The following is a 27026-nucleotide window of genomic DNA, read 5'->3' as shown; positions in this document are numbered from 1 at the left end:
GTACTCTTATTTCCGCCCTGTGGTACTTCTGTTTCCGCCATGTGGTAATCTTGTTTCCGCCATGTGGTAATCTTGTTTCCGCCATGTGGTAATCTTGTTTTCCCCCGTGGTACTTTTGTTTCCGCCCTTTACTAATCCCGTTTCCGCCCGTGTTTTTTTGTTTTGATTCCGCCCTTTTCTAATCTCGTTTCCATCCTGTGGCAACTTCAGTATCTCGTGTCCCGGAATGAGAAGCGTCTGGTGCTTTCATATCCGCCTTTCAATGTTGTTAAAGTGAGGTCAAATTATTATAGGTATATAGGCAATATCTATGTATCTATGTATCAATATGGGTCTATTCACTTCATTGTAATTCTGAAGCGGGATTCGACTTATCTTATATGGTAACTAAAATGATGTAAATTTCAAACCTGAACTATTTTGGTTGAACAATATATATTAGGACATTCGAATCATCTTAGTGTTATTGACATCTGAACTTGAGATGACCTTAGGTATGTGTGACATGAAAACGACCTAGGACGGTGAAAGTGATAAGGTTTGAGGCGATATAACTAATGTACGTTGTTTGCAGGTCTCGTCGTCGTGGGTAATTACAGATTTTATAACAAGCCACACACGACATGCATTTATTTCACACTTTTGTATTTGTCTATCCTTCAAACACATAGATTTTTTTTTTGTACTCTATATTTGGTCCAATGAATTTTTTTAGGCTAAATAACATTTAAAAGTTTTTTTGTTTTTGTTTTTTTTTTTGTTTTTGTTAAATCAATGAGATTTGTGTTAGTATTTTTATTTTACTGCGGGTTTAGTATATCTCCTTTTCCTTTCCACTTCCGTTAAGTTAATGTCTCTTCAGCATAGGGTAAATTAATTGTATCCTACGTATAGGGTAGATTATTGTATCCTCAGTATAGGGTAGATTATTGTATCCTCAGTACAGGGTAGATTATTGTATCCTTAGTATAGTGTAGATTATTGTATCCTCAGTATAGGGTAGATTAATTGTATCCTTAGTATAGTGTAGATTATTGTATCCTCAGTATAGGGTAGATTAATTGTATCCTCAGTATAGGGTAGATTATTGTATCCTCAGTACAGGGTAGATTATTGTATCCTACATTATGTACGTATAGGGTAGATTATTGTATCCTCAGTATAGGGTAGACTATTGTATCCTCAGTGTAGGGTAGATTATTGTATCCTCAGTATAGGGTAGATTATTGTATCCTCAGTATAGGGTAGATTATTGTATCCTTAGTGAAGGGTAGATTATTGTATCCTCAGTATAGGGTAGATTATTGTATCCTCAGTACAGGGTAGATTATTGTATCCTCAGTATAGGGTAGATTATTGTATCCTCAGTATAGTGTAGATTATTGTATCCTTAGTGTAGGGTAGATTATTGTATCCTCAGTATAGGGTAGATTATTGTATCCTCAGTATAGGGTAGATTATTGTATCCTCAGTATAGGGTAGATTAATTGTATCCTCAGTATAGGGTAGATTAATTGTATCCTCAGTATAGGGTAGATTATTGTATCCTCAGTATAGGGTATATTAATTGTATCCTCAGTATAGTGTAGATTATTGTATCCTCAGTATAGGGTAGAGTATTGTATCCTCAGTATAGGGTAGATTATTGTATCATCAGTATAGGGTAGATTATTGTATCCTCAGTATAGTGTAGATTATTGTATCCTCAGTATAGGGTAGATTATTGTATCCTCAGTATAGGGTAGATTATTGTATCCTCAGTATAGGATAGATTAATTGTATCCTCAGTATAGGGTAGATTATTGTATCCTCAGTATAGGGTAGATTATTGTATCCTCAGTATAGGGTAGATTATTGTATCCTCAGTGTAGTGTAGATTAATTGTATCCTCAGTATAGGGTAGATTATTGTATCCTCAGTATAGGGTAGATTATTGTATCCTCAGTGTAGGGTAGATTATTGTATCCTCAGTATAGGATAGATTAATTGTGTCGCCTGTATAGGGTAGATTATTGTATCCTCAGTACAGGGTAGATTATTGTATCCTCAGTATAGGGTAGATTATTGTATCCTCAGTATAGGGTAGATTATTGTATCCTCAGTATAGGGTAGATTATTGTATCCTCAGTATAGGGTAGATCATTTTATCCTCAGTGTAGGGTAGATTATTGTATCCTCAGTATAGGGTAGATTAATTGTATCCTCAGTATAGGGTAGATTATTGTATCCTCAGTATAGGTTAGATTATTGTATCCTCAGTATAGTGTAGATTATTGTATCCTCAGTATAGGGTAGATTATTGTATCCTCAGTATAGGGTAGATTAATTGTATCCTCAGTATAGGGTAGATTATTGTATCCTCAGTATAGGGTAGATTATTGTATCCTCAGTATAGGGTAGATTATTGTATCCTCAGTACAGGGTAGATTATTGTAGCCTCAGTATAGGGTAGATTATTGTATCCTCAGTATAGTGTAGATTATTGTATCCTCAGTGTAGGGTCGATTATTGTATCCTCAGTGTAGTGTAGATTAATTGTATCCTCAGTATACGGTATATTAATTGTATCCTCAGTGTAGGGTAGATTATTGTATCCTCAGTATAGGGTAGATTATTGTATCCTCAGTGTAGGGTAGATTATTGTATCCTCAGTGTAGGGTAGATTATTGTATCCTCAGTATAGGGTAGATTAATTGTATCCTCAGTGTAGGGTAGATTATTGTATCCTCAGTGTAGGGTAGATTATTGTATCCTCAGTGTAGGGTAGATTATTGTATCCTCAGTGTAGGGTAGATTATTGTATCCTCAGTATAGGGTAGATTATTGTATCCTCAGTATAGGGTAGATTATTGTATCCTCAGTACAGGGTAGATTATTGTATCCTCAGTATAGGGTAGATTAATTGTATCCTCAGTATAGTGTAGATTATTGTATCCTCAGTATACGGTATATTAATTGTATCCTCAGTATAGGGTAGATTATTGTATCCTCAGTATAGTGTAGATTAATTGTATCCTCAGTATAGGGTAGATTATTGTATCCTCAGTATAGGGTAGATTATTGTATCCTCAGTATAGGGTAGATTATTGTATCCTCAGTACAGGGTAGATTATTGTATCCTCAGTATAGGGTAGATTATTGAATCCTCAGTATAGGGTAGATTATTGTATCCTCAGTGTAGGGTAGATTATTGTATCCTCAGTATAGGGTAGATTATTGTATCCTCAGTACAGGGTAGATTATATTATCCTCAGTATAGGGTAGATTAATTGTATCCTCAGTATACGGTATATTAATTGTATCCTCAGTATAGGGTAGATTATTGTATCCTCAGTATAGGGTAGATTTTTGTATCCTCAGTACAGGGTAGATTATTGTATCCTCAGTATAGGGTAGATTATTGTATCCTCAGTACAGGGTAGATTATTGTATCCTCAGTATAGGGTAGATTAATTGTATCCTCAGTATAGGGTAGATTATTGTATCCTCAGTATAGGGTAGATTAATTGTATCCTCAGTATAGTGTAGATTATTGTATCCTCAGTGTAGGGTAGATTATTGTATCCTCAGTGTAGGGTAGATTATTGTATCCTCAGTACAGGGTAGATTATTGTATCCTCAGTATAGGGTAGATTAATTGTATCCTCAGTATACGGTATATTAATTGTATCCTCAGTATAGGGTAGATTATTGTATCCTCAGTATAGGGTAGATTATTGTATCCTCAGTACAGGGTAGATTATTGTATCCTCAGTATAGGGTAGATTATTGTATCCTCAGTACAGGGTAGATTATTGTATCCTCAGTATAGGGTAGATTAATTGTATCCTCAGTATAGGGTAGATTATTGTATCCTCAGTATAGGGTAGATTAATTGTATCCTCAGTATAGTGTAGATTATTGTATCCTCAGTGTAGGGTAGATTATTGTATCCTCAGTGTAGGGTAGATTATTGTATCCTCAGTATAGGGTAGATTATTGTATCCTCAGTGTAGGGTAGATTATTGTATCCTCAGTATAGGGTAGATTATTGTATCCTCAGTATAGGGTAGATTATTGTATCCTCAGTGTAGGGTAGATTATTGTATCCTCAGTATAGGGTAAATTAATTGTATCCTCAGTGTAGGGTAGATTATTGTATCCTCAGTATAGGGTAGATTATTGTATCCTCAGTATAGGGTAGATTATTGTATCCTCAGTATAGGGTAGATTATTGTGGCCTCAGTATAGGGTAGATTATTGTATCCTCAGTATAGGGTAGATTATTGTATCCTCAGTGTAGGGTAGATTATTGTATCCTCAGTGTAGGGTAGATTATTGTATCCTCAGTATAGGGTAGATAATTGTATCCTCAGTATAGGGTAGATTATTGTATCCTCAGTATAGGGTAGATTATTGTGGCCTCAGTATAGGGTAGATTATTGTATCCTCAGTATAGGGTAGATTATTGTATCCTCAGTGTAGGGTAGATTATTGTATCCTCAGTATAGGGTAGATTATTGTATCCCCAGTATAGGGTAGATTATTGTATCCTCAGTATAGGGTAGATTAATTGTATCCTCAGTATAGGGTAGATTAATTGTATCCTCAGTGTAGGGTAGATTATTGTATCCTCAGTGTAGGGTAGATTATTGTAGCCTCAGTATAGGGTAGATTATTGTATCCTCAGTATAGGGTAGATTAATTGTATCCTCAGTACAGGGTAGATTATTGTATCCTACGTATAGGGTAGATTAATTGTATCCTCAGTACAGGGTAGATTATTGTATCCTACGTATAGGGTAGATTATTGTATCCTCAGGATAGGGTAGATTAATTGTATCCTCAGTATAGGGTAGATTAATTGTATCCTCAGTATAGGGTAGATTATTGTATCCTCAGTATAGGGTAGATTATTGTATCCTCAGTATAGTGTAGATTATTGTATCCTCAGTGTAGGGTAGATTATTGTATCCTCAGTATAGGGTAGATTATTGTATCCTCAGTATAGGGTAGATCATTTTATCCTCAGTGTAGGGTAGATTATTGTATCCTCAGTATAGTGTAGATCATTTTATCCTCAGTATAGGGTAGATTATTGTATCCTCAGTATAGGGTAGATCATTTTATCCTCAGTGTAGGGTAGATTATTGTATCCTCAGTATAGGGTAGATTATTGAATCCTCAGTATAGGGTAGATTATTGTATCCTCAGTATAGGGTAGATTATTGTATCCTCAGTGTAGGGTAGATTATTGTATTCTCAGTATAGGGTAGATTATTGAATCCTCAGTATAGGGTAGATTATTGTATCCTCAGTGTAGGGTAAATTAATTGTATCCCCAGTATAGGGTAGATTATTGTATCCTCAGTATAGGGTAGATTAATTGTATCCCCAGTATAGGGTAGATTAATTGTATCCTCAGTATAGGGTAGATTATTGTAGTCTCAGTATAGGGTAGATTAATTGTATCCTCAGTATAGTGTAGATTATTGTATCCTCAGTATAGGGTAGATTATTGTATCCTCAGTGTAGGGTAGATTATTGAATCCTCAGTATAGGGTAGATTATTGTATCCTCAGTATAGGGTAGATTATTGTATCCTCAGTATACGGTATATTAATTGTATCCTCAGTATAGGGTAGACTATTGTATCCTCAGTATAGGGTAGATTATTGTATCCTCAGTACAGGGTAGATTATTGTATCCTCAGTATAGGGTAGATTATTGTATCCTCAGTATACGGTATATTAATTGTATCCTCAGTATAGGGTAGACTATTGTATCCTCAGTATAGGGTAGATTATTGTATCCTCAGTACAGGGTAGATTATTGTATCCTCAGTATAGGGTAGATTATTGTATCCTCAGTACAGGGTAGATTATTGTATCCTCAGTATAGGGTAGATTAATTGTATCCTCAGTATAGGGTAGATTATTGTATCCTCAGTATAGGGTAGATTAATTGTATCCTCAGTATAGTGTAGATTATTGTATCCTCAGTGTAGGGTAGATTATTGTATCCTCAGTGTAGGGTAGATTATTGTATCCTCAGTATAGGGTAGATTATTGTATCCTCAGTGTAGGGTAGATTATTGTATCCTCAGTATAGGGTAGATTATTGTATCCTCAGTGTAGGGTAGATTATTGTATCCTCAGTGTAGGGTAGATTATTGTATCCTACGTATAGGGTAGATTAATTGTATCCTCAGTACAGGGTAGATTATTGTATCCTACGTATAGGGTAGATTATTGTATCCTCAGGATAGGGTAGATTAATTGTATCCTCAGTATAGGGTAGATTAATTGTATCCTCAGTATAGGGTAGATTATTGTATCCTCAGTATAGGGTAGATTATTGTATCCTCAGTATAGTGTAGATTATTGTATCCTCAGTGTAGGGTAGATTATTGTATCCTCAGTATAGGGTAGATTATTGTATCCTCAGTATAGGGTAGATCATTTTATCCTCAGTGTAGGGTAGATTATTGTATCCTCAGTATAGTGTAGATCATTTTATCCTCAGTATAGGGTAGATTATTGTATCCTCAGTATAGGGTAGATCATTTTATCCTCAGTGTAGGGTAGATTATTGTATCCTCAGTATAGGGTAGATTATTGAATCCTCAGTATAGGGTAGATTATTGTATCCTCAGTATAGGGTAGATTATTGTATCCTCAGTGTAGGGTAGATTATTGTATTCTCAGTATAGGGTAGATTATTGAATCCTCAGTATAGGGTAGATTATTGTATCCTCAGTGTAGGGTAAATTAATTGTATCCCCAGTATAGGGTAGATTATTGTATCCTCAGTATAGGGTAGATTAATTGTATCCCCAGTATAGGGTAGATTAATTGTATCCTCAGTATAGGGTAGATTATTGTAGTCTCAGTATAGGGTAGATTAATTGTATCCTCAGTATAGTGTAGATTATTGTATCCTCAGTGTAGGGTAGATTATTGTATCCTCAGTGTAGGGTAGATTATTGTATCCTCAGTATAGGGTAGATTACTGTATCCTCAGTGTAGGGTAGATTATTGTATCCTCAGTATAGGGTAGATTATTGTATCCTCAGTGTAGGGTAGATTATTGTATCCTCAGTGTAGGGTAGATTATTGTATCCTACGTATAGGGTAGATTAATTGTATCCTCAGTACAGGGTAGATTATTGTATCCTACGTATAGGGTAGATTATTGTATCCTCAGGATAGGGTAGATTAATTGTATCCTCAGTATAGGGTAGATTAATTGTATCCTCAGTATAGGGTAGATTATTGTATCCTCAGTATAGGGTAGATTATTGTATCCTCAGTATAGTGTAGATTATTGTATCCTCAGTGTAGGGTAGATTATTGTATCCTCAGTATAGGGTAGATTATTGTATCCTCAGTATAGGGTAGATCATTTTATCCTCAGTGTAGGGTAGATTATTGTATCCTCAGTATAGTGTAGATCATTTTATCCTCAGTATAGGGTAGATTATTGTATCCTCAGTATAGGGTAGATCATTTTATCCTCAGTGTAGGGTAGATTATTGTATCCTCAGTATAGGGTAGATTATTGAATCCTCAGTATAGGGTAGATTATTGTATCCTCAGTATAGGGTAGATTATTGTATCCTCAGTGTAGGGTAGATTATTGTATTCTCAGTATAGGGTAGATTATTGAATCCTCAGTATAGGGTAGATTATTGTATCCTCAGTGTAGGGTAAATTAATTGTATCCCCAGTATAGGGTAGATTATTGTATCCTCAGTATAGGGTAGATTAATTGTATCCCCAGTATAGGGTAGATTAATTGTATCCTCAGTATAGGGTAGATTATTGTAGTCTCAGTATAGGGTAGATTAATTGTATCCTCAGTATAGTGTAGATTATTGTATCCTCAGTATAGGGTAGATTATTGTATCCTCAGTGTAGGGTAGATTATTGTATCCTCAGTATAGGGTAAGATTATTGTATCCTCAGTATAGGGTAGATATTGTATCCTCAGTATACGGTATATTAATTGTATCCTCAGTATAGGGTAGACTATTGTATCCTCAGTATAGGGTAGATTATTGTATCCTCAGTACAGGTAGATTATTGTATCCTCAGTATAGGGTAGATTATTGTATCCTCAGTATACGGTATATTAATTGTATCCTCAGTATAGGGTAGACTATTGTATCCTCAGTATAGGGTAGATTATTGTATCCTCAGTACAGGGTAGATTATTGTATCCTCAGTATAGGGTAGATTATTGTATCCTCAGTACAGGGTAGATTATTGTATCCTCAGTATAGGGTAGATTAATTGTATCCTCAGTATAGGGTAGATTATTGTATCCTCAGTATAGGGTAGATTAATTGTATCCTCAGTATAGTGTAGATTATTGTATCCTCAGTGTAGGGTAGATTATTGTATCCTCAGTGTAGGGTAGATTATTGTATCCTCAGTATAGGGTAGATTATTGTATCCTCAGTGTAGGGTAGATTATTGTATCCTCAGTATAGGGTAGATTATTGTATCCTCAGTGTAGGGTAGATTATTGTATCCTCAGTGTAGGGTAGATTATTGTATCCTCAGTATAGGGTAGATTATTGTATCCTCAGTATAGGGTAGATTATTGTATCCTCAGTACAGGGTAGATTATTGTATCCTCAGTATAGGGTAGATTAATTGTATCCTCAGTATAGGGTAGATTATTGTATCCTCAGTACAGGGTAGATTATTGTAGCCTCAGTATAGGGTAGATTATTGTATCCTCAGTAAAGGGTAGATTATTGTATCCTCAGTACAGGGTAGATTATTGTAGCCTCAGTATAGGGTAGATTATTGTATCCTCAGTATAGGGTAGATTATTGTATCCTCAGTATAGGGTAGATTATTGTATCCTCAGTGTAGGGTAGATTATTGTATCCTCAGTATAGGGTAGATTAATTGTATCCTCAGTATAGGGTAGATTATTGTATCCTCAGTATAGGGTAGATTAATTGTATCCTCAGTATAGGGTAGATTATTGTATCCTCAGTATAGGGTAGATTATTGTATCCTCAGTATAGTGTAGATTATTGTATCCTCAGTATAGGGTAGATTAATTGTATCCTCAGTATAGGGTAGATTAATTGTATCCTCAGTATAGGGTAGATTATTGTATCCTCAGTATAGTGTAGATTAATTGTATCCTCAGTATAGTGTAGATTAATTGTATCCTCAGTGTAGGGTAGATTAATTGTGTCCCCTGTATACGGTATATTAATTGTAGCCTCAGTATAGGGTAGATTAATTGTATCCTCAGTATAGGGTAGATTAATTGTATCCTCAGTATAGTGTAGATTAATTGTATCCTCAGTATAGTGTAGATTAATTGTATCCTCAGTATAGGGTAGATTAATTGTATCCTCAGTATAGGGTAGATTATTGTATCCTCAGTATAGTGTAGATTATTGTATCCTCAGTGTAGGGTAGATTAATTGTATCCTACGTATAGGGTAGATTATTGTATCCTCAGTGTAGGGTAGATTATTGTATCCTCAGTATAGGGTAGATTATTGTATCCTCAGTATAGGGTAGATTATTGTATCCTCAGTATAGGGTAGATTAATTGTATCCTCAGTATAGGGTAGATTAATTGTATCCTCAGTACAGGGTAGATTATTGTATCCTCAGTGTAGGGTAAATTAATTGTATCCTCAGTGTAGGGTAGATTATTGTATCCTCAGTATAGGGTAGATTATTGTATCCTCAGTATAGGGTAGATTATTGTATCCTCAGTATAGGGTAGATTATTGTGGCCTCAGTATAGGGTAGATTATTGTATCCTCAGTATAGGGTAGATTATTGTATCCTCAGTGTAGGGTAGATTATTGTATCCTCAGTGTAGGGTAGATTATTGTATCCTCAGTATAGGGTAGATTAATTGTATCCTCAGTATAGTGTAGATTATTGTATCCTCAGTGTAGGGTAGATTATTGTATCCTCAGTGTAGGGTAGATTATTGTATCCTCAGTATAGGGTAGATTATTGTATCCTCAGTGTAGGGTAGATTATTGTATCCTCAGTATAGGGTAGATTATTGTATCCTCAGTGTAGGGTAGATTATTGTATCCTCAGTGTAGGGTAGATTATTGTATCCTACGTATAGGGTAGATTAATTGTATCCTCAGTACAGGGTAGATTATTGTATCCTACGTATAGGGTAGATTATTGTATCCTCAGGATAGGGTAGATTAATTGTATCCTCAGTATAGGGTAGATTAATTGTATCCTCAGTATAGGGTAGATTATTGTATCCTCAGTATAGGGTAGATTATTGTATCCTCAGTATAGGGTAGATTATTGTATCCTCAGTGTAGGGTAGATTATTGTATCCTCAGTATAGGGTAGATTATTGTATCCTCAGTATAGGGTAGATCATTTTATCCTCAGTGTAGGGTAGATTATTGTATCCTCAGTATAGTGTAGATCATTTTATCCTCAGTATAGGGTAGATTATTGTATCCTCAGTATAGGGTAGATCATTTTATCCTCAGTGTAGGGTAGATTATTGTATCCTCAGTATAGGGGTAGATTATTGAATCCTCAGTATAGGGTAGATTATTGTATCCTCAGTATAGGGTAGATTATTGTATCCTCAGTGTAGGGTAGATTATTGTATTCTCAGTATAGGGTAGATTATTGAATCCTCAGTATAGGGTAGATTATTGTATCCTCAGTGTAGGGTAAATTAATTGTATCCCCAGTATAGGGTAGATTATTGTATCCTCAGTATAGGGTAGATTAATTGTATCCCCAGTATAGGGTAGATTAATTGTATCCTCAGTATAGGGTAGATTATTGTAGTCTCAGTATAGGGTAGATTAATTGTATCCTCAGTATAGTGTAGATTATTGTATCCTCAGTGTAGGGTAGATTATTGTATATCCTCAGTGTAGGGTAGATTATTGTATCCTCAGTATAGGGTAGATTACTGTATCCTCAGTGTAGGGTAGATTATTGTATCCTCAGTATAGGGTAGATTATTGTATCCTCAGTGTAGGGTAGATTATTGTATCCTCAGTGTAGGGTAGATTATTGTATCCTACGTATAGGGTAGATTAATTGTATCCTCAGTACAGGGTAGATTATTGTATCCTACGTATAGGGTAGATTATTGTATCCTCAGGATAGGGTAGATTAATTGTATCCTCAGTATAGGGTAGATTAATTGTATCCTCAGTATAGGGTAGATTATTGTATCCTCAGTATAGGGTAGATTATTGTATCCTCAGTATAGTGTAGATTATTGTATCCTCAGTGTAGGGTAGATTATTGTATCCTCAGTATAGGGTAGATTATTGTATCCTCAGTGTAGGGTAAATTAATTGTATCGCCAGTATAGGGTAGATTATTGTATCCTCAGTATAGGGTAGATTAATTGTATCCCCAGTATAGGGTAGATTAATTGTATCCTCAGTATAGGGTAGATTATTGTAGTCTCAGTATAGGGTAGATTAATTGTATCCTCAGTATAGTGTAGATTATTGTATCCTCAGTATAGGGTAGATTATTGTATCCGCAGTGTAGGGTAGATTATTGAATCCTCAGTATAGGGTAGATTATTGTATCCTCAGTATAGGGTAGATTATTGTATCCTCAGTATACGGTATATTATTGTATCCTCAGTATAGGGTAGACTATTGTATCCTCAGTATAGGGTAGATTATTGTATCCTCAGTACAGGGTAGATTATTGTATCCTCAGTATAGGGTAGATTATTGTATCCTCAGTATAGGGTAGATTATTGTATCCTCAGTATACGGTATATTAATTGTATCCTCAGTATAGGGTAGACTATTGTATCCTCAGTATAGGGTAGATTATTGTATCCTCAGTACAGGGTAGATTATTGTATCCTCAGTATAGGGTAGATTATTGTATCCTCAGTACAGGGTAGATTATTGTATCCTCAGTATAGGGTAGATTAATTGTATCCTCAGTATAGGGTAGATTATTGTATCCTCAGTATAGGGTAGATTAATTGTATCCTCAGTATAGTGTAGATTATTGTATCCTCAGTGTAGGGTAGATTATTGTATCCTCAGTGTAGGGTAGATTATTGTATCCTCAGTATAGGGTAGATTATTGTATCCTCAGTGTAGGGTAGATTATTGTATCCTCAGTATAGGGTAGATTATTGTATCCTCAGTTAGGGTAGATTATGTATCCTCAGTGTAGGGTAGATTATTGTATCCTCAGTATAAGGGTAGATTATTGTATCCTCAGTATAGGGTAGATTATTGTATCCTCAGTATAGGGTAGATTATTGTATCCTCAGTACAGGGTAGATTATTGTATCCTCAGTATAGGGTAGATTATTGTATCCTCAGTGTAGGGTAGATTATTGTATCCTCAGTATAGGGTAGATTATTGTATCCTCAGTATAGGGTAGATTATTGTAGCCTCAGTATAGGGTAGATTATTGTATCCTCAGTATAGGGTAGATTATTGTATCCTCAGTATAGGGTAGATTATTGTATCCTCAGTAGTAGGGTAGATTATTGTATCCTCAGTATAGGGTAGATTATTGTATCCTCAGTATAGGGTAGATTATTGTATCCTCAGTATAGGGTAGATTATTGTATCCTCAGTATAGGGTAGATTATTGTATCCTCAGTATAGGGTAGATTATTGTATCCTCAGTATAGGGTAGATTATTGTATCCTCAGTATAGGGTAGATTAATTGTATCCTCAGTATAGGGTAGATTATTGTATCCTCAGTATAGGGTAGATTATTGTATCCTCAGTATAGTGTAGATTATTGTATCCTCAGTATAGGGTAGATTAATTGTATCCTCAGTATAGGGTAGATTAATTGTATCCTCAGTATAGGGTAGATTATTGTATCCTCAGTATAGGGTAGATTAATTGTATCCTCAGTATAGTGTAGATTAATTGTATCCTCAGTGTAGGGTAGATTAATTGTGTCCCCTGTATACGGTATATTAATTGTAGCCTCAGTATAGGGTAGATTATTGTATCCTCAGTATAGGGTAGATTAATTGTATCCTCAGTATAGGGTAGATTAATTGTATCCTCAGTATAGTGTAGATTAATTGTATCCTCAGTATAGGGTAGATTAATTGTATCCTCAGTATAGGGTAGATTATTGTATCCTCAGTATAGTGTAGATTATTGTATCCTCAGTGTAGGGTAGATTAATTGTATCCTACGTATAGGGTAGATTATTGTATCCTCAGTGTAGGGTAGATTATTGTATCCTCAGTATAGGGTAGATTATTGTATCCTCAGTATAGGGTAGATTATTGTATCCTCAGTATAGGGTAGATTAATTGTATCCTCAGTATAGGGTAGATTAATTGTATCCTCAGTACAGGGTAGATTATTGTATCCTCAGTGTAGGGTAAATTAATTGTATCCTCAGTGTAGGGTAGATTATTGTATCCTCAGTATAGGGTAGATTATTGTATCCTCAGTATAGGGTAGATTATTGTATCCTCAGTATAGGGTAGATTATTGTGGCCTCAGTATAGGGTAGATTATTGTATCCTCAGTATAGGGTAGATTATTGTATCCTCAGTGTAGGGTAGATTATTGTATCCTCAGTGTAGGGTAGATTATTGTATCCTCAGTATAGGGTAGATAATTGTATCCTCAGTATAGGGTAGATTATTGTATCCTCAGTATAGGGTAGATTATTGTGGCCTCAGTATAGGGTAGATTATTGTATCCTCAGTATAGGGTAGATTATTGTATCCTCAGTGTAGGGTAGATTATTGTATCCTCAGTATAGGGTAGATTATTGTATCCCCAGTATAGGGTAGATTATTGTATCCTCAGTATAGGGTAGATTAATTGTATCCTCAGTATAGGGTAGATTAATTGTATCCTCAGTGTAGGGTAGATTATTGTATCCTCAGTGTAGGGTAGATTATTGTAGCCTCAGTATAGGGTAGATTATTGTATCCTCAGTATAGGGTAGATTAATTGTATCCTCAGTACAGGGTAGATTATTGTATCCTACGTATAGGGTAGATTATTGTATCCTCAGGATAGGGTAGATTAATTGTATCCTCAGTATAGGGTAGATTAATTGTATCCTCAGTATAGGGTAGATTATTGTATCCTCAGTATAGGGTAGATTATTGTATCCTCAGTATAGTGTAGATTATTGTATCCTCAGTGTAGGGTAGATTATTGTATCCTCAGTATAGGGTAGATTATTGTATCCTCAGTATAGGGTAGATCATTTTATCCTCAGTGTAGGGTAGATTATTGTATCCTCAGTATAGTGTAGATCATTTTATCCTCAGTATAGTGTAGATTATTGTATCCTCAGTATAGGGTAGATCATTTTATCCTCAGTGTAGGGTAGATTATTGTATCCTCAGTATAGGGTAGATTATTGAATCATCAGTATAGGGTAGATTATTGTATCCTCAGTATAGGGTAGATTATTGTATCCTCAGTGTAGGGTAGATTATTGTATTCTCAGTATAGGGTAGATTATTGAATCCTCAGTATAGGGTAGATTATTGTATCCTCAGTGTAGGGTAAATTAATTGTATCCCCAGTATAGGGTAGATTATTGTATCCTCAGTATAGGGTAGATTAATTGTATCCCCAGTATAGGGTAGATTAATTGTATCCTCAGTATAGGGTAGATTATTGTATCCTCAGTATAGGGTAGATTATTGTATCCTCAGTGTAGGGTAGATTATTGAATCCTCAGTATAGGGTAGATTATTGTATCCTCAGTATAGGGTAGATTATTGTATCCTCAGTATACGGTATATTAATTGTATCCTCAGTATAGGGTAGACTATTGTATCCTCAGTATAGGGTAGATTATTGTATCCTCAGTATAGTGTAGATTATTGTATCCTCAGTATAGTGTAGATTATTGTATCCTCAGTATAGGGTAGACTATTGTATCCTCAGTATAGGGTAGATTATTGTATCCTCAGTATAGTGTAGATTATTGTATCCTCAGTATAGTGTAGATTATTGTATCCTCAGTATAGGGTAGACTATTGTATCCTCAGTATAGGGTAGATTATTGTATCCTCAGTATAGTGTAGATTATTGTATCCTCAGTATAGGGTAGATTATTGTATCCTCAGTATAGAGTAGATTATTGTATCCTCAGTATAGTGTAGATTATTGTATCCTCAGTATAGTGTAGATTATTGTATCCTCAGTATAGTGTAGATTATTGTATCCTCAGTATAGGGTAGACTATTGTATCCTCAGTATAGGGTAGATTATTGTATCCTCAGTATAGTGTAGATTATTGTATCCTCAGTATAGGGTAGATTATTGTATCCTCAGTATAGTGTAGATTATTGTATCCTCAGTATAGTGTAGATTATTGTATCCTCAGTACAGGGTAGATTAATTGTATCCTCAGTATAGTGTAGATTATTGTATCCTCAGTATAGGGTATATTAATTGTATCCCCAGTATAGGGTAGATTATTGTATCCTCAGTATAGGGTAGATTATTGTATCCTCAGTATAGGGTAGACTATTGTATCCTCAGTATAGGGTAGATTATTGTATCCTCAGTATAGTGTAGATTATTGTATCCTCAGTACAGGGTAGATTATTGTATCCTCAGTGTAGGGTAGATTATTGTATCCTCAGTATAGTGTAGATTAATTGTATCCTCAGTATAGGGTAGATTATTGTATCCTCAGTGTAGGGTAGATTAATTGTGTCCCCTGTATACGGTATATTAATTGTATCCTCAGTATAGGGTAGATTATTGTATCCTCAGTATAGGGTAGATTATTGTATCCTTAGTATAGTGTAGATTATTGTATCCTCAGTATAGTGTAGATTATTGTATCCTACGTATAGGGTAGATTATTGTATCCTCAGTATAGGGTATATTAATTGTATCCTCAGTATAGGGTAGATTATTGTATCCCCAGTACAGGGTAGATTATTGTAGCCTACGTATAGGGTCGATTTATTGTTTCCCTGTTTTTTGCGCTGTGCTATTCTATTGTTGGGTATAGTTTTACTTCTGCATAAAATATATTTTGATAGTAATAAAAAGTGTACTTTTTGTCCTGTTTCAGATTCCTGCCAAGCCCACACGCACATCATAACGACAACGTTATACGAGGACATGTTTCAGCACTACAATAATAGACTCATACCTGTGTGTTCTAGGACGGGGAATGTTACTCTTAACGTCAATACAGCTCTCAGACAGATCATGGATCTCGTGCGTATTTGTGTCAAATTAAATGTTATTTTCATTAAGATATTACAGTAACTACACGTGGTATTTTAATTATATCACTAGTCATGTCTAGTGTTATGTCAATTTCTGTATGAAATATGGCGAGCCACACGTGAGTAGGTTGTGTAACAGAGTTATGTACTAGTCTACAATACATGTTACGTATCAATACGTCACAACTGTTGTACTTGCTATTGACATGTCACTTGATGTTATGTAGTAACAGTATTAACCGAACGTTAAAGCTAATAAACAAACACAGATCTCTGGCGTTCTACACTCCAACCAAACACTTTATAGTTTAAAGACAGATCTGAAACGTCCCTGACTCCAACCATACACTTTATAGACAGATCTGTAGCACCCCTCACTCCAACCAAACACTTAATAGACAGAACTGTAGCGCCCTTCTCCTTCTCGCCAACCAAACATTTAATTGACAGATATGTAGCGCCCTTCTTACCAACCAAACACTTTATAGACAGATCTGTAGCGCCCCTCACTTCAACCAAACACTTTATAGACAGATATGTAGCGCCCTTCTCATTCTGACCAACCAAACACTTTATAGACAGATCTGTAGCGCCCTTCTCCTTCTCACCAACCAAACACTTTATAGACAGATCTGTAGCGCCCCTCACTTCAACCAAACACTTTATAGACAGATCTGTAGCGCCACACACTCCAAACAAACACTTTATAGACAGATCTGTAGCGCCCCTCACTCGAATCAAACATTTTATAGACAGAACTGTAGCGCCCCTCACTCCAACCAAACATTTTATAGACAGATATGTAGCGCTCTTCTCTTTCCCACCAACCAAACACTTAATAGACAGATCTGTAGCGCCCTTCTCATTCTCAACAACCAAACACTTTATAGACAGATCTGTAGCGCCCTTCTCTTTCTCACCAACCAAACACTTTATAGACAGATCTGTAGCGCCCCTCACTTCAACCAAACACTTTATAGACAGATCTGTAGCGCCACACACTCCAAACAAACACTCAATAGACAGATATGTAGCGCCCCTCACTTCAACCAAACACTCAATAGACAGATCTGTAGCGCCACTCACTCCAAACAAACACTTTATAGACAGATACGTTGCGCCCTTCTCCTTCTCACCAACCAAACACTTTATAGACAGATCTGTAGCGCCCTTTTCATTCTCACCAACCAAGCACTCAATAGACAGATCTGTAGCGCCACTTACTCCAAACAAACACTTTATAGACAAATCTGTAGCGCCCTTCTCCTTCTCACCAACCAAACACTTTATAGACATATCTGTAGCGCCCTTCTCATTCTGACCAACCAAACACTTAATAGACAGATCTGTCGCGCCCCTCACTTCAAAAAACCACTCAATAGACAGATATGTAGCGCCCCTCACTTCAACCAAACACTCAATAGACATATCTGTAGCGCCACTCACTCCAAACAAACACTTTATAGACAGATACGTTGCGCCCTTCTCCTTCTCACAAACCAAACACTCTATAGACAGATCTGTAGCGCCCTTTTCATTCTCACCAACCAAACACTCAATAGACAGATCTGTAGCGCCCCTCACTCCAACCAAACACTTAATAGACAGATCTGTAGCGCCCTTCTCCTTTTCACCAACCAAGCACTTTATAAACAGATATGTAGCGCCCTACTCCTTCTCACCAACCAAACACTTAATAGACAGATCTGTAGCGCCCTTCTCATTCTGACCAACCAAACACTTAATAGACAGATCTTTAGCGCCCTTTTCCTTCTCACCAACCAAACACTTTATAGACAGATCTGTAGCGCCACACACTCCAAACAAACACTTTATACACATATCTGTAGCGCCCCTCACTCGAATCAAACACTCAATAGACAGATCTGTAGCGCCCCTCACTTCAACCAAACACTCAATAAACAGATCTGTAGCGCCACTCACTCCAACCAAACACTTTATAGACAGATCTGTAGCGCCCCTCACTCCAACCAAACACTTTATAGACAGATCTGTAGCGCCCCTCACTCCAACCAAACGCTTTATAAACAGATATGTAGCGCCCTTCTCCTTCTCACCAACCAAACACTTTATAGACAGATCTGTAGCGCCCTTCTCATTCTGACCAACCAAACACTTAATAGACAGATCTGTAGCGCCCTTCTCATTCTGACCAACCAAACACTTAATAGACAGATCTGTAGCGCCCCTCACTCCAACCAAACACTTTATAGACAGATCTGTAGCGCCCTTCTCATTCTCACCAACCAAACACTTTATAGACAGATCTGTAGCGCCCTTCTCATTCTCACCAACAAAACACTTTATAGACAGGTCTGTAGCGCCACTCATTCCAACCATACACTTTATAGACAGAGCTGTAGCGCCCCTCACTCCAACCAAACACTTTATAGACAGATCTGTAGCACCCCTTACTCCAACCAAACACTTTATAGACAGATCTGTAGCACCCCTCACTCCAACCAAACACTTTATAGACAGATATGTAGCGCCCTTCTCATTCTGACCAACCAAACACTTAATAGACAGATCTGTAGCGCCCCTCCCTCCAACCAAACACTTTATAGACAGATATGTAGCGCCCTTCTCATTCTGACCAACCAAACACTTAATAGACAGATCTGTAGCGCCCCTCACTCCAACCAAACACTCTATAGACAGAGCTGTAGCACCCCTTACTCCAACCAAACACTTTATAGACAGATCTGTAGTACCCCTCACTCCAACCAAACACTTTATAGACAGATATGTAGCGCCCTTCTCATTCTGACCAACCAAACACTTAATAGACAGATATGTAGCGCCCCTCACTCCAACCAAACACTTTATAGACAGATATGTAGCGCCCTTCTCATTCTGACCAACCAAACACTTAATAGACAGATCTGTAGCGCCCCTCACTCCAACCAAACACTTTATAGACAGATATGTAGCGCCCTTCTCATTCTGACCAACCAAACACTTTATACACAGATCTGTAGCGCCCTTTTCCTTCTCACCAACCAAACATTTAATAGACAGATCTGTAGCGCCACTTACTCCAAACAAACACTTTATAGACATATCTGTAGCGCCCTTCTCATTCTGACCAACCAAACACTTAATAGACAGATCTGTAGCGCCCCTCACTCCAACCAAACACTCTATATACAGATTTTTAGTGCCCCTTACTTCAACCACACAATTAATGACAGATCTGTAGCACCTCTCACTCAATGCAAATGAATGAAATTTAATTTTATGATAATGTCATTTTAACTACGAAATGATAAAACACATATTAACAATGGTTTTAGAATATAATTACACAGATAATCAATCAGCGCATAGTTATATTTCCTTTGCGATCATCATCTAGTGATTCAATCACATCCATGTTTTACTATGGGTTACAGAAACGTATATGCCAGTATTATTTGCTTTGGCATATACAATACCTAAATATAACTGTCATATTTGTGTAGCTAAAATGTACTGCTGCAAATCATTTCATTTGTGTGTAGTTTAGTTTTAAAACAATACCTGAAGTGGTGAGATAGGTCGTGGAATATCCGGCTGGAATCCAGGTATTACTTAGCATGTCTCTTTAACACAATAATTGATAACACAAGAAGCATAATATTGGAGATCAAAAGGATCTTTATCTTTAATTCTCCTCATCATTTGATAATAAACACTGCGTAAGATTTGATTGATGGCAGAGTTTTCCAGGAATTGTAATCGATGTCTATCTACTTTCAGAATGAACGAGAACAGGTTATTTCCATTAACGTTTGGTTACGGATGGTAAGTAGCTTATTCGACTGTCTGACTTAGGTTTATTTGGTTTGTTACTAATTACCCAACTTACTAGATTTACGTTGATCATATAATCGTCCTGTTATCAAATGAATTCGCCCGTGTAATATGTACCCTTAACTGTTTATCATTGGCTCTGCCAGTCAGAAATCGATTGTGACGTCATAATATGGACAGTAATGTGACGGCATGAATTATTAATGGTGCAACAAAATGGCTTCCTTAGCATTAGTTTACTTTCTTTCAATTTTCTTTTTTAAACGTGTGAAAATGTTAGTTTTCTGACATATAAGATAACAAGTATGCTAAATTTGTTTTTAAGAAGGCTCGTTCCATAAAATCTCTTATGAAATAAAAACTTATTCAAGGTTCATATACATTTTGGCAAAAATACGTAAAATGCAAGTTTCAGGAGAATAAAGAAAGCTCATGTGGATCTGACATATTATACAAAATAACCATACCATTATGCTTAAAAGCAATCTAATTAAAATCTAGATGGTCATTCTCACTACGTTACATGAACATCTAACAACATCCCATAAGGGGTTACGTCGCGGTGACCTTTTGGATTAGCCAATCAAATGACTACTTCCAGAATCTTTGAAGTGAATTTTACATGTCCGAATTAGCATGACTAGAGTGCAAAGGTTGCATAATCTGTCAATTTGTTTCAAGTCATTTCGTCCTACAAAGCATATAGCTATATACATGCTGTGCTGAAATGGTTTGCTTTAGATGCATGCTGTGACGAAATCGTTTGCTTCCAAGATATCGACATATTGACAATTCGCCCTGAAAGTGAAATACACACATCTAAAAGTTCACCCCGACGTGACCCCTTATTGGATGTTGTTAGATGTTCATGTAACATAGTGATAATGACCATCTAGATTTTAATTAGTTTGGCTTACATGTGTCTTAGCAGGCAGTGCAAGCGTTTGTGTAACATATTAATAATTGGTCGCGTTACTTCTGTTTAAATGCAACAGAATAGTAATCATACCCCCCGCAACGAAGTTAGGGGGCGGGGGGTTATACTGGAATCACCTTGCCCGTCCGTCCGTCCGTCTGTCACAAAATTTGTCCGGCTATGCATTCGCTCATTTCTTTATGGATTTCACTCAAATTTGGTATATAGTTAGAAGACCATATGAACTTGTGTCCCCTGCAGTGATTTTAAACAAATTATGCCACTTTAGACCTTTTTAACAGAGTTATGCCCCCTTTTCATACAAAATGTGTCATAATTTTGTCCGGCTATGCATTGTAGTAGTTAGAGGATCCTATGAGGCTTAGCTCTATGCAAAGATTTTGCCGAATTACCAGTCCTAATAGAGTTATGCCCCTTTTTCTTTAAAAACGAGTAAAATTTTGTCCGTCTATGCATACACTTAGTTTTGGATGGGTTTTCTTGAAACTTTATACAGAGTTGAAAAATCACATGGAATTTTGCCGCCAGGAACAGCTTTTTCCAATAAAACCCAGAGTTATCACCCTTTATGTAAGAAATGGTTACAAGTTTGTCCCGCTATGGATTATTTAGTTTTGAATGGATTTTCTTGAAACTTTTACACAGTTGAAGGACTGCACGCACTTGTGCTTCCAGTAAATACTTTTTCCGAAAAAAAGCTTCTTACATAGTTATGCCCCTTTATTTGAAAATGGTTATAATTTTGTCCAGTTATGCATTTCCTCAGTTTTCACAAAATTGATGTATAGTTTAAAGACCATATGGTGTTGTGATTTCCCCCAAGTAGTCCTTTTAAACAAATTATGCCACTTTAGCCCTTTTTAACAGAGTTATGCCCCTTTTTCATACAAAATGTGTCATAATTTTGTCCGGCTATGCATTCACTTAGGTTTTGATGTATTTTCTTGAAACTTTATACAGAGTTGAAGGATGGCATGAAGTTGTGTCTCCAGTAACAGCTTCTTCCGAAAAAAAAACTGTTTACAGAGTAATGCCCCTTTATGTAAAAAATGGTTACTAGCTTGTCGGGCTATGCATTTGCTTTGTTTTCAATGGATTCTACTAAAATTTGGTATGTAGTTAGAGGGCTCTATGAGGCTTAGCTCTATGCAAAGATTTTGCGGAATTACCAGTTCTAATAGAGTTATGCCCCTTTTTCTTTAAAAACGAGTAAAATTTTGTTCGGCTATGCATTCACTTAGTTCTTACCTAAACATAGCGGGGGTATACTTGTCACCCCCTAGGTGACAGCTCTAGTTTCATTCTGGTAAAATATCTTTACATGGCAAGATCCTATATGTAGTTGTTTCCCTTTAGATGAGAGGTTAAGGTAATCTGATAAAATGCTTACATTTGTGAATGATTGGCTTGTCTTAGAACGGTCTTTATTGTACAAATATTGTTTTTTAAATTATTGATAGCTGTATATTGAAATGGATTTATACATCTATTGATATATTGAAAGAACTGGGAAGATTGCCGTATGAAGTGGAACGTTTCCGACTATGACGACATTGATCACTTCTCTGTACCATATGATGCCATTTGGATTCCTGATATAACAGTATATGACAGGTATCTGACATTTTAGAATACTAAATCAAAACTCTGGTTTATTTTATCATTCATTACTATTGATGACATGTATTTGGATTTTTAGAATACAAAATCTAAACTGTAGTTTATTTTATCATCCATTTCTATTGATGACATGTATTTGGATTTTTAGAATACAAAATTTAGACTGTAGATCTAGTTTATTTTAGTATTCATTACTGTTGATGAGAGGTGTCTATCTTTTTGGAATACAAAATCTAAACTGTAGTTTATTTTGTCATTCATTACTGTTGATCTTGTTTCCTTTTTTCTAATCTGACCTCCCCTCGATTACAGAAACCAGCCTTTACAGAACGCGAACAGTCTCTTCATATTTTTCTTATCTAAGTATTAGTTATTTTATTTCGAATCTGCATGCTACATCTTTCTATCGCAAACCGAGATTCCACGAAGCAACTTTTCCTCGAAATAAGTGTAAGTGTAACCGAAGTATAATTGTAGTCATTTTATTCTATACTGACAAATAACATCCTACGCGAACTTATTACATTATTACGACCCCACCTATTACACTATGATGAAATTGTATAAGGGAAAGGCAAAGTGGTCAAATAACCACTCCATGACGGTGGTCTACAGGATTAAATCAAATACTGACCGACATAGATCGTGTGTTTTGTCAGAATCTATTGACATGTTATAGTGCGAGTGATGAAGTAATGATGCCCGGTTTGTCAGAATATATTGAAATGTTATAGTGCGAGTGATGAAGTAATGATTTCAGAATCTATTGACATGTTATAGTGGGAATGATGAAGTAATGATGTCAGGATATATTGACATGTTATAGTTAGAGGTGCGCGATAATATCGAAATACCGGTATACCGCGAATTTGGCAGGTCGATACGATATACCGGTACACAAACCCTGGAAACCGGTATATCGCGATGGTTAACAAAAAGGCATATTAATCACTGATTTAACATTATGTGTTGGCACCAATAGCGTAAATTACTTATGTAAACGTGAAAGAAACACACGAGAACGTCATTATGTCGTATTGGTGGGGCGCTTGTTTCGTTGTCTCTAAAGCGCTTGGCCGTATGGGACATCTACGTTAAAATCAAGCACTTTCGAGATTAGGATTGTTTACTAGAAACGAAAAATGGCGGACGACGAGCAAGTTGAGCAACTGCTAGTGGCAAACAAACGTGCGAAATCCAAAATATGGACGTTCTTTAAACTAAAAAAAGTGGACGATAAGGTTTCTGAAAACCTCGCCGTATGCATGCTATGCAAATCTGATGTGAAATATTCCGGGGGCACGTCGAATCTGGTAGCACACATTCGCCGCCATCATCCGAGCATCGAGGACACTACGAGTATAGGTAAATTGAAAGTAGGCCTAGACACTAAGAATTACACCGAAAGCGTTGATGGAAGCCGGCCCAATCCTGGCTATAAAGGGAATCAAACACTACTAAATATGATGGGGGCTAAAAAAGAATTTGTAAAGAAATAAAGAATACCGTTCCCTCAAATTCTCTGATGGCATACTGGTTTCTTAGAACTGATGTTATATTCAAACTCGAGACTTTTATTATGTCAATTTGTGTGTCTCGTGACGCTTTTGTTGAAGGACATTGACATGTACATGGGCTACAAAACTATCATTGTCCGAATGATTTAGTGTCTGGCATCTTGGGAGATGTTTGTATTCCAAACTCAACTTCTTTTTAATTTGATTAATGATTATGTTTCTGATCTTTGTGAGGATTAGTGGTTGGTTATGAACTTATGATTGAAATCTAGTAATTTTACATATGTTATATTTATTTTAAACAAATGAAATCAGGTAGATTTCTTTCTTTTTTATTTGTTAATGACAATTATATTACATTAAATGAACACAAACTCACAATAGTGTACTAGTATTTTATTAGAAAGTCAAATCACACAACATACACTTATACAATAAGCATTTTACATTGATGGTACTAAGGTCAATAATATTGCAATACGTATTGCAAGTTTCTGTTGAATATTGCAATATATTGCCATACGGTTTTGGTCCGCAATACCCAGCCCTAGTTATAGTGCGAGCGATAAAGGAATGATGCCCGTTTTGTCAGAATCTATTGACATGTTATAGTGCGAGTAATAACGTAATGATGTCAGACTCTATTGACATTTTATAGTGCGAGTAATGAAGGAATGATGCGCGGTTTCTCAGAATCCATTGACATGTTATAGTGGGAGTGATAAAGTAATGATGTCAGAATCTATTGACATGTAATAGTGGCAATGATGAAGTAATGATGTCAGAAACTATTGAAATGTTATAGTGCGAGTGATGAAGTAATGATTTCAGAATATATTGACATGTAATAGTGCGAGTGATGAAGTAATGATGTCAGAATCTATTGGCATCTTTTAGTGCGAGTGATGAAGGAACGATGCCCGGTTTGTGAGAATCTATTTACATGTTATAGTGCGAGTGATGAAGTAATGATTTCAGGATATATTGCCGTGTTATAGTGCGAGTGATGAAGTAATGATGTCATTATATTGCCATCTTATAGTGCGAGTGATGAAGTAATGATGTCAGAATCTATTGACATGTTATAGTGCGAGTGATGAAGTAATGATGTCAGAATCTATTGACATGTTATAGTGCGAGTGATGAAGTAATATTGTCAGAATCTATTGACATGTTATAGTACGAGTGATGAAGTAATGATGTCAGAATCTATTGACATGTTATAGTGCGAGTGATGAAGTAATGATGTCAGAATCTATTGACATGTTATAGTGCGAGTGATGAAGTAATGATGTCAGAATCTATTGACATGTTATAGTGCGGGTGATGAAGTAATGATGTCAGAATCTATTGACATGTTATAGTGCGAGTGATGAAGTAATGATGTCAGAATCTATTAACGTGTTATAGTGCGTGTGATGAAGTAATGATGTCAGAATCTATTGACATGTTATAGTGCGTGTGATGAAGTAATGATGTCAGAATTTATTGACATGTTATAGTGCGAGTGATGAAGTATTTCAGAATCTATTGACATGTTATAGTGCGAGTGATGAAGTAATGATGTCAGAATCTATTGACATGTTATAGTGCGAGTGATGAAGTAATGATGTCAGAATCTATTGACATGTTATAGTGCGAGTGATGAAGTAATGATGTCAGAATCTATTGACATGTTATAGTGCGAGTTAATGAATCGTAAAAGTCAATAATTCCCCCTTCCCCTCCTTTTTTTTTTAAATTTCCCCTTCTTTTCTTTTTGTTCAAAAATTTTACTGAAAAATTATTTTTTTTCTGTTTCTTTAAAATTTTAAACTTTTCCCAAAAACTCCGGGTTTTTTTTTTTTTTTTCTTAAAAATTTTTTTCCTTTTTAATTTATTAAAAAACCTTTTTTTTCCTTTTGGCCCCCCCGGGGGGAATTTTCCCCCCCCTTTTTTTTAAAAAAATTTTTTTTTTTGGGGGGTTTTTCCTTTTTTTTTTTTTTAAATTGTTTTCTCTTCTTTTCAATTTTTTCTTTTTTAGAAAGTCGAGGGGAAAAAATATGCAATTTATTCCCTTTTATATGCATGAAAGGTTTTTTTCCCCCCCCCTTTTAAAAAATGCATTAAAAGGGATGATGAAGTTAAGTTATTTTGGTTAGTGCGAGTATAGTAAAGGGGCAGAATTTTTACATTTTTTGGCGAGATGAAGGAAAGTTTTTTTTTCCCTTTTAATGCATTGGTTTAAATGGATGTAAAGGGGGGGAAAGAAAGGATGCCCGGGTTTTTTAGAAAATTTTTAAAATATAATTTAAAAGTTTAAGAATTATAATTTTAAATTTTGGGGGATTTAAAATTTTGATTGAAAGGGGGGTTTTTGGGGATGAGGGTTTTTGGTTTTTGTTAGGAAATTTGGCGGGAAAACGTTTGGCAGACTCTATTCATTTTAAGTGGGAAAAAAGGAATTCCTTTGAATATTGCTGTTTAGGGGAGTGATGAAGTAATTTAAATTTTTTAAAAGGGGGTTTTTTAAGGTTTTTTTGAAACATTTAAAAGTTAGGGGTGGTAGATGATTTTGAATTTTTTGACATGTTAAGTTGGGTGAGGAATAATTTAAATTTTTTGGGAAAAATTTTGGGGGAGTTTTGGGGTTAAAAGGCTTTTTTCGAGGATAAAGGAAATTTCCGGGTTTTTTGGGTATTATTTTTTGTTTTTTGGAGGAAAAAGGGTTTGGAATATTTCCGGTTTGTCGAATTATTGAATTTTTTTTAAATTTCCCCTTATAGTTTGGGGGGAAGTAATGACCGGTTTTTAGCTTTTAAGAAGGGGAGTTAAAAGAAAAGTCAGAATTTTTGACATGTTATGTGCGGGGGAGAAAAAATTCAAAAATTGACTTTTAATGCTTTTTAAAATTGTTGGTTTTGGGGTTTTAGTGCCCTTTAAAATTAAGGC

The 27026-nt window shown here is 35.8% G+C and overlaps 1 protein-coding gene across 1 annotated transcript in view; it reads left to right on the top strand.

Moving 5' to 3' along the window:
* Nucleotides 1–27026, top strand: part of LOC117334542 (neuronal acetylcholine receptor subunit alpha-10-like) — a gene marked incomplete in the record, with an annotated part of 44370 nt that overhangs the window by 11938 nt on the left and 5406 nt on the right. Inside the window, 4 exon segments of the mRNA XM_033894222.1 lie at nucleotides 16046–16194; nucleotides 19968–20012; nucleotides 22463–22572; nucleotides 23258–23283. Of these exon segments, the coding sequence (XP_033750113.1) occupies nucleotides 16046–16194; nucleotides 19968–20012; nucleotides 22463–22572; nucleotides 23258–23283 (330 nt within the window).

The sequence above is a fragment of the Pecten maximus genome, chromosome 9, assembly GCF_902652985.1.
Source record: "Pecten maximus chromosome 9, xPecMax1.1, whole genome shotgun sequence".
NCBI lineage: Eukaryota > Metazoa > Mollusca > Bivalvia > Pectinida > Pectinidae > Pecten > Pecten maximus.
Note: the sequence above shows the minus strand (reverse complement) of the source record. Positions and strands in the feature narration are given on the sequence as shown.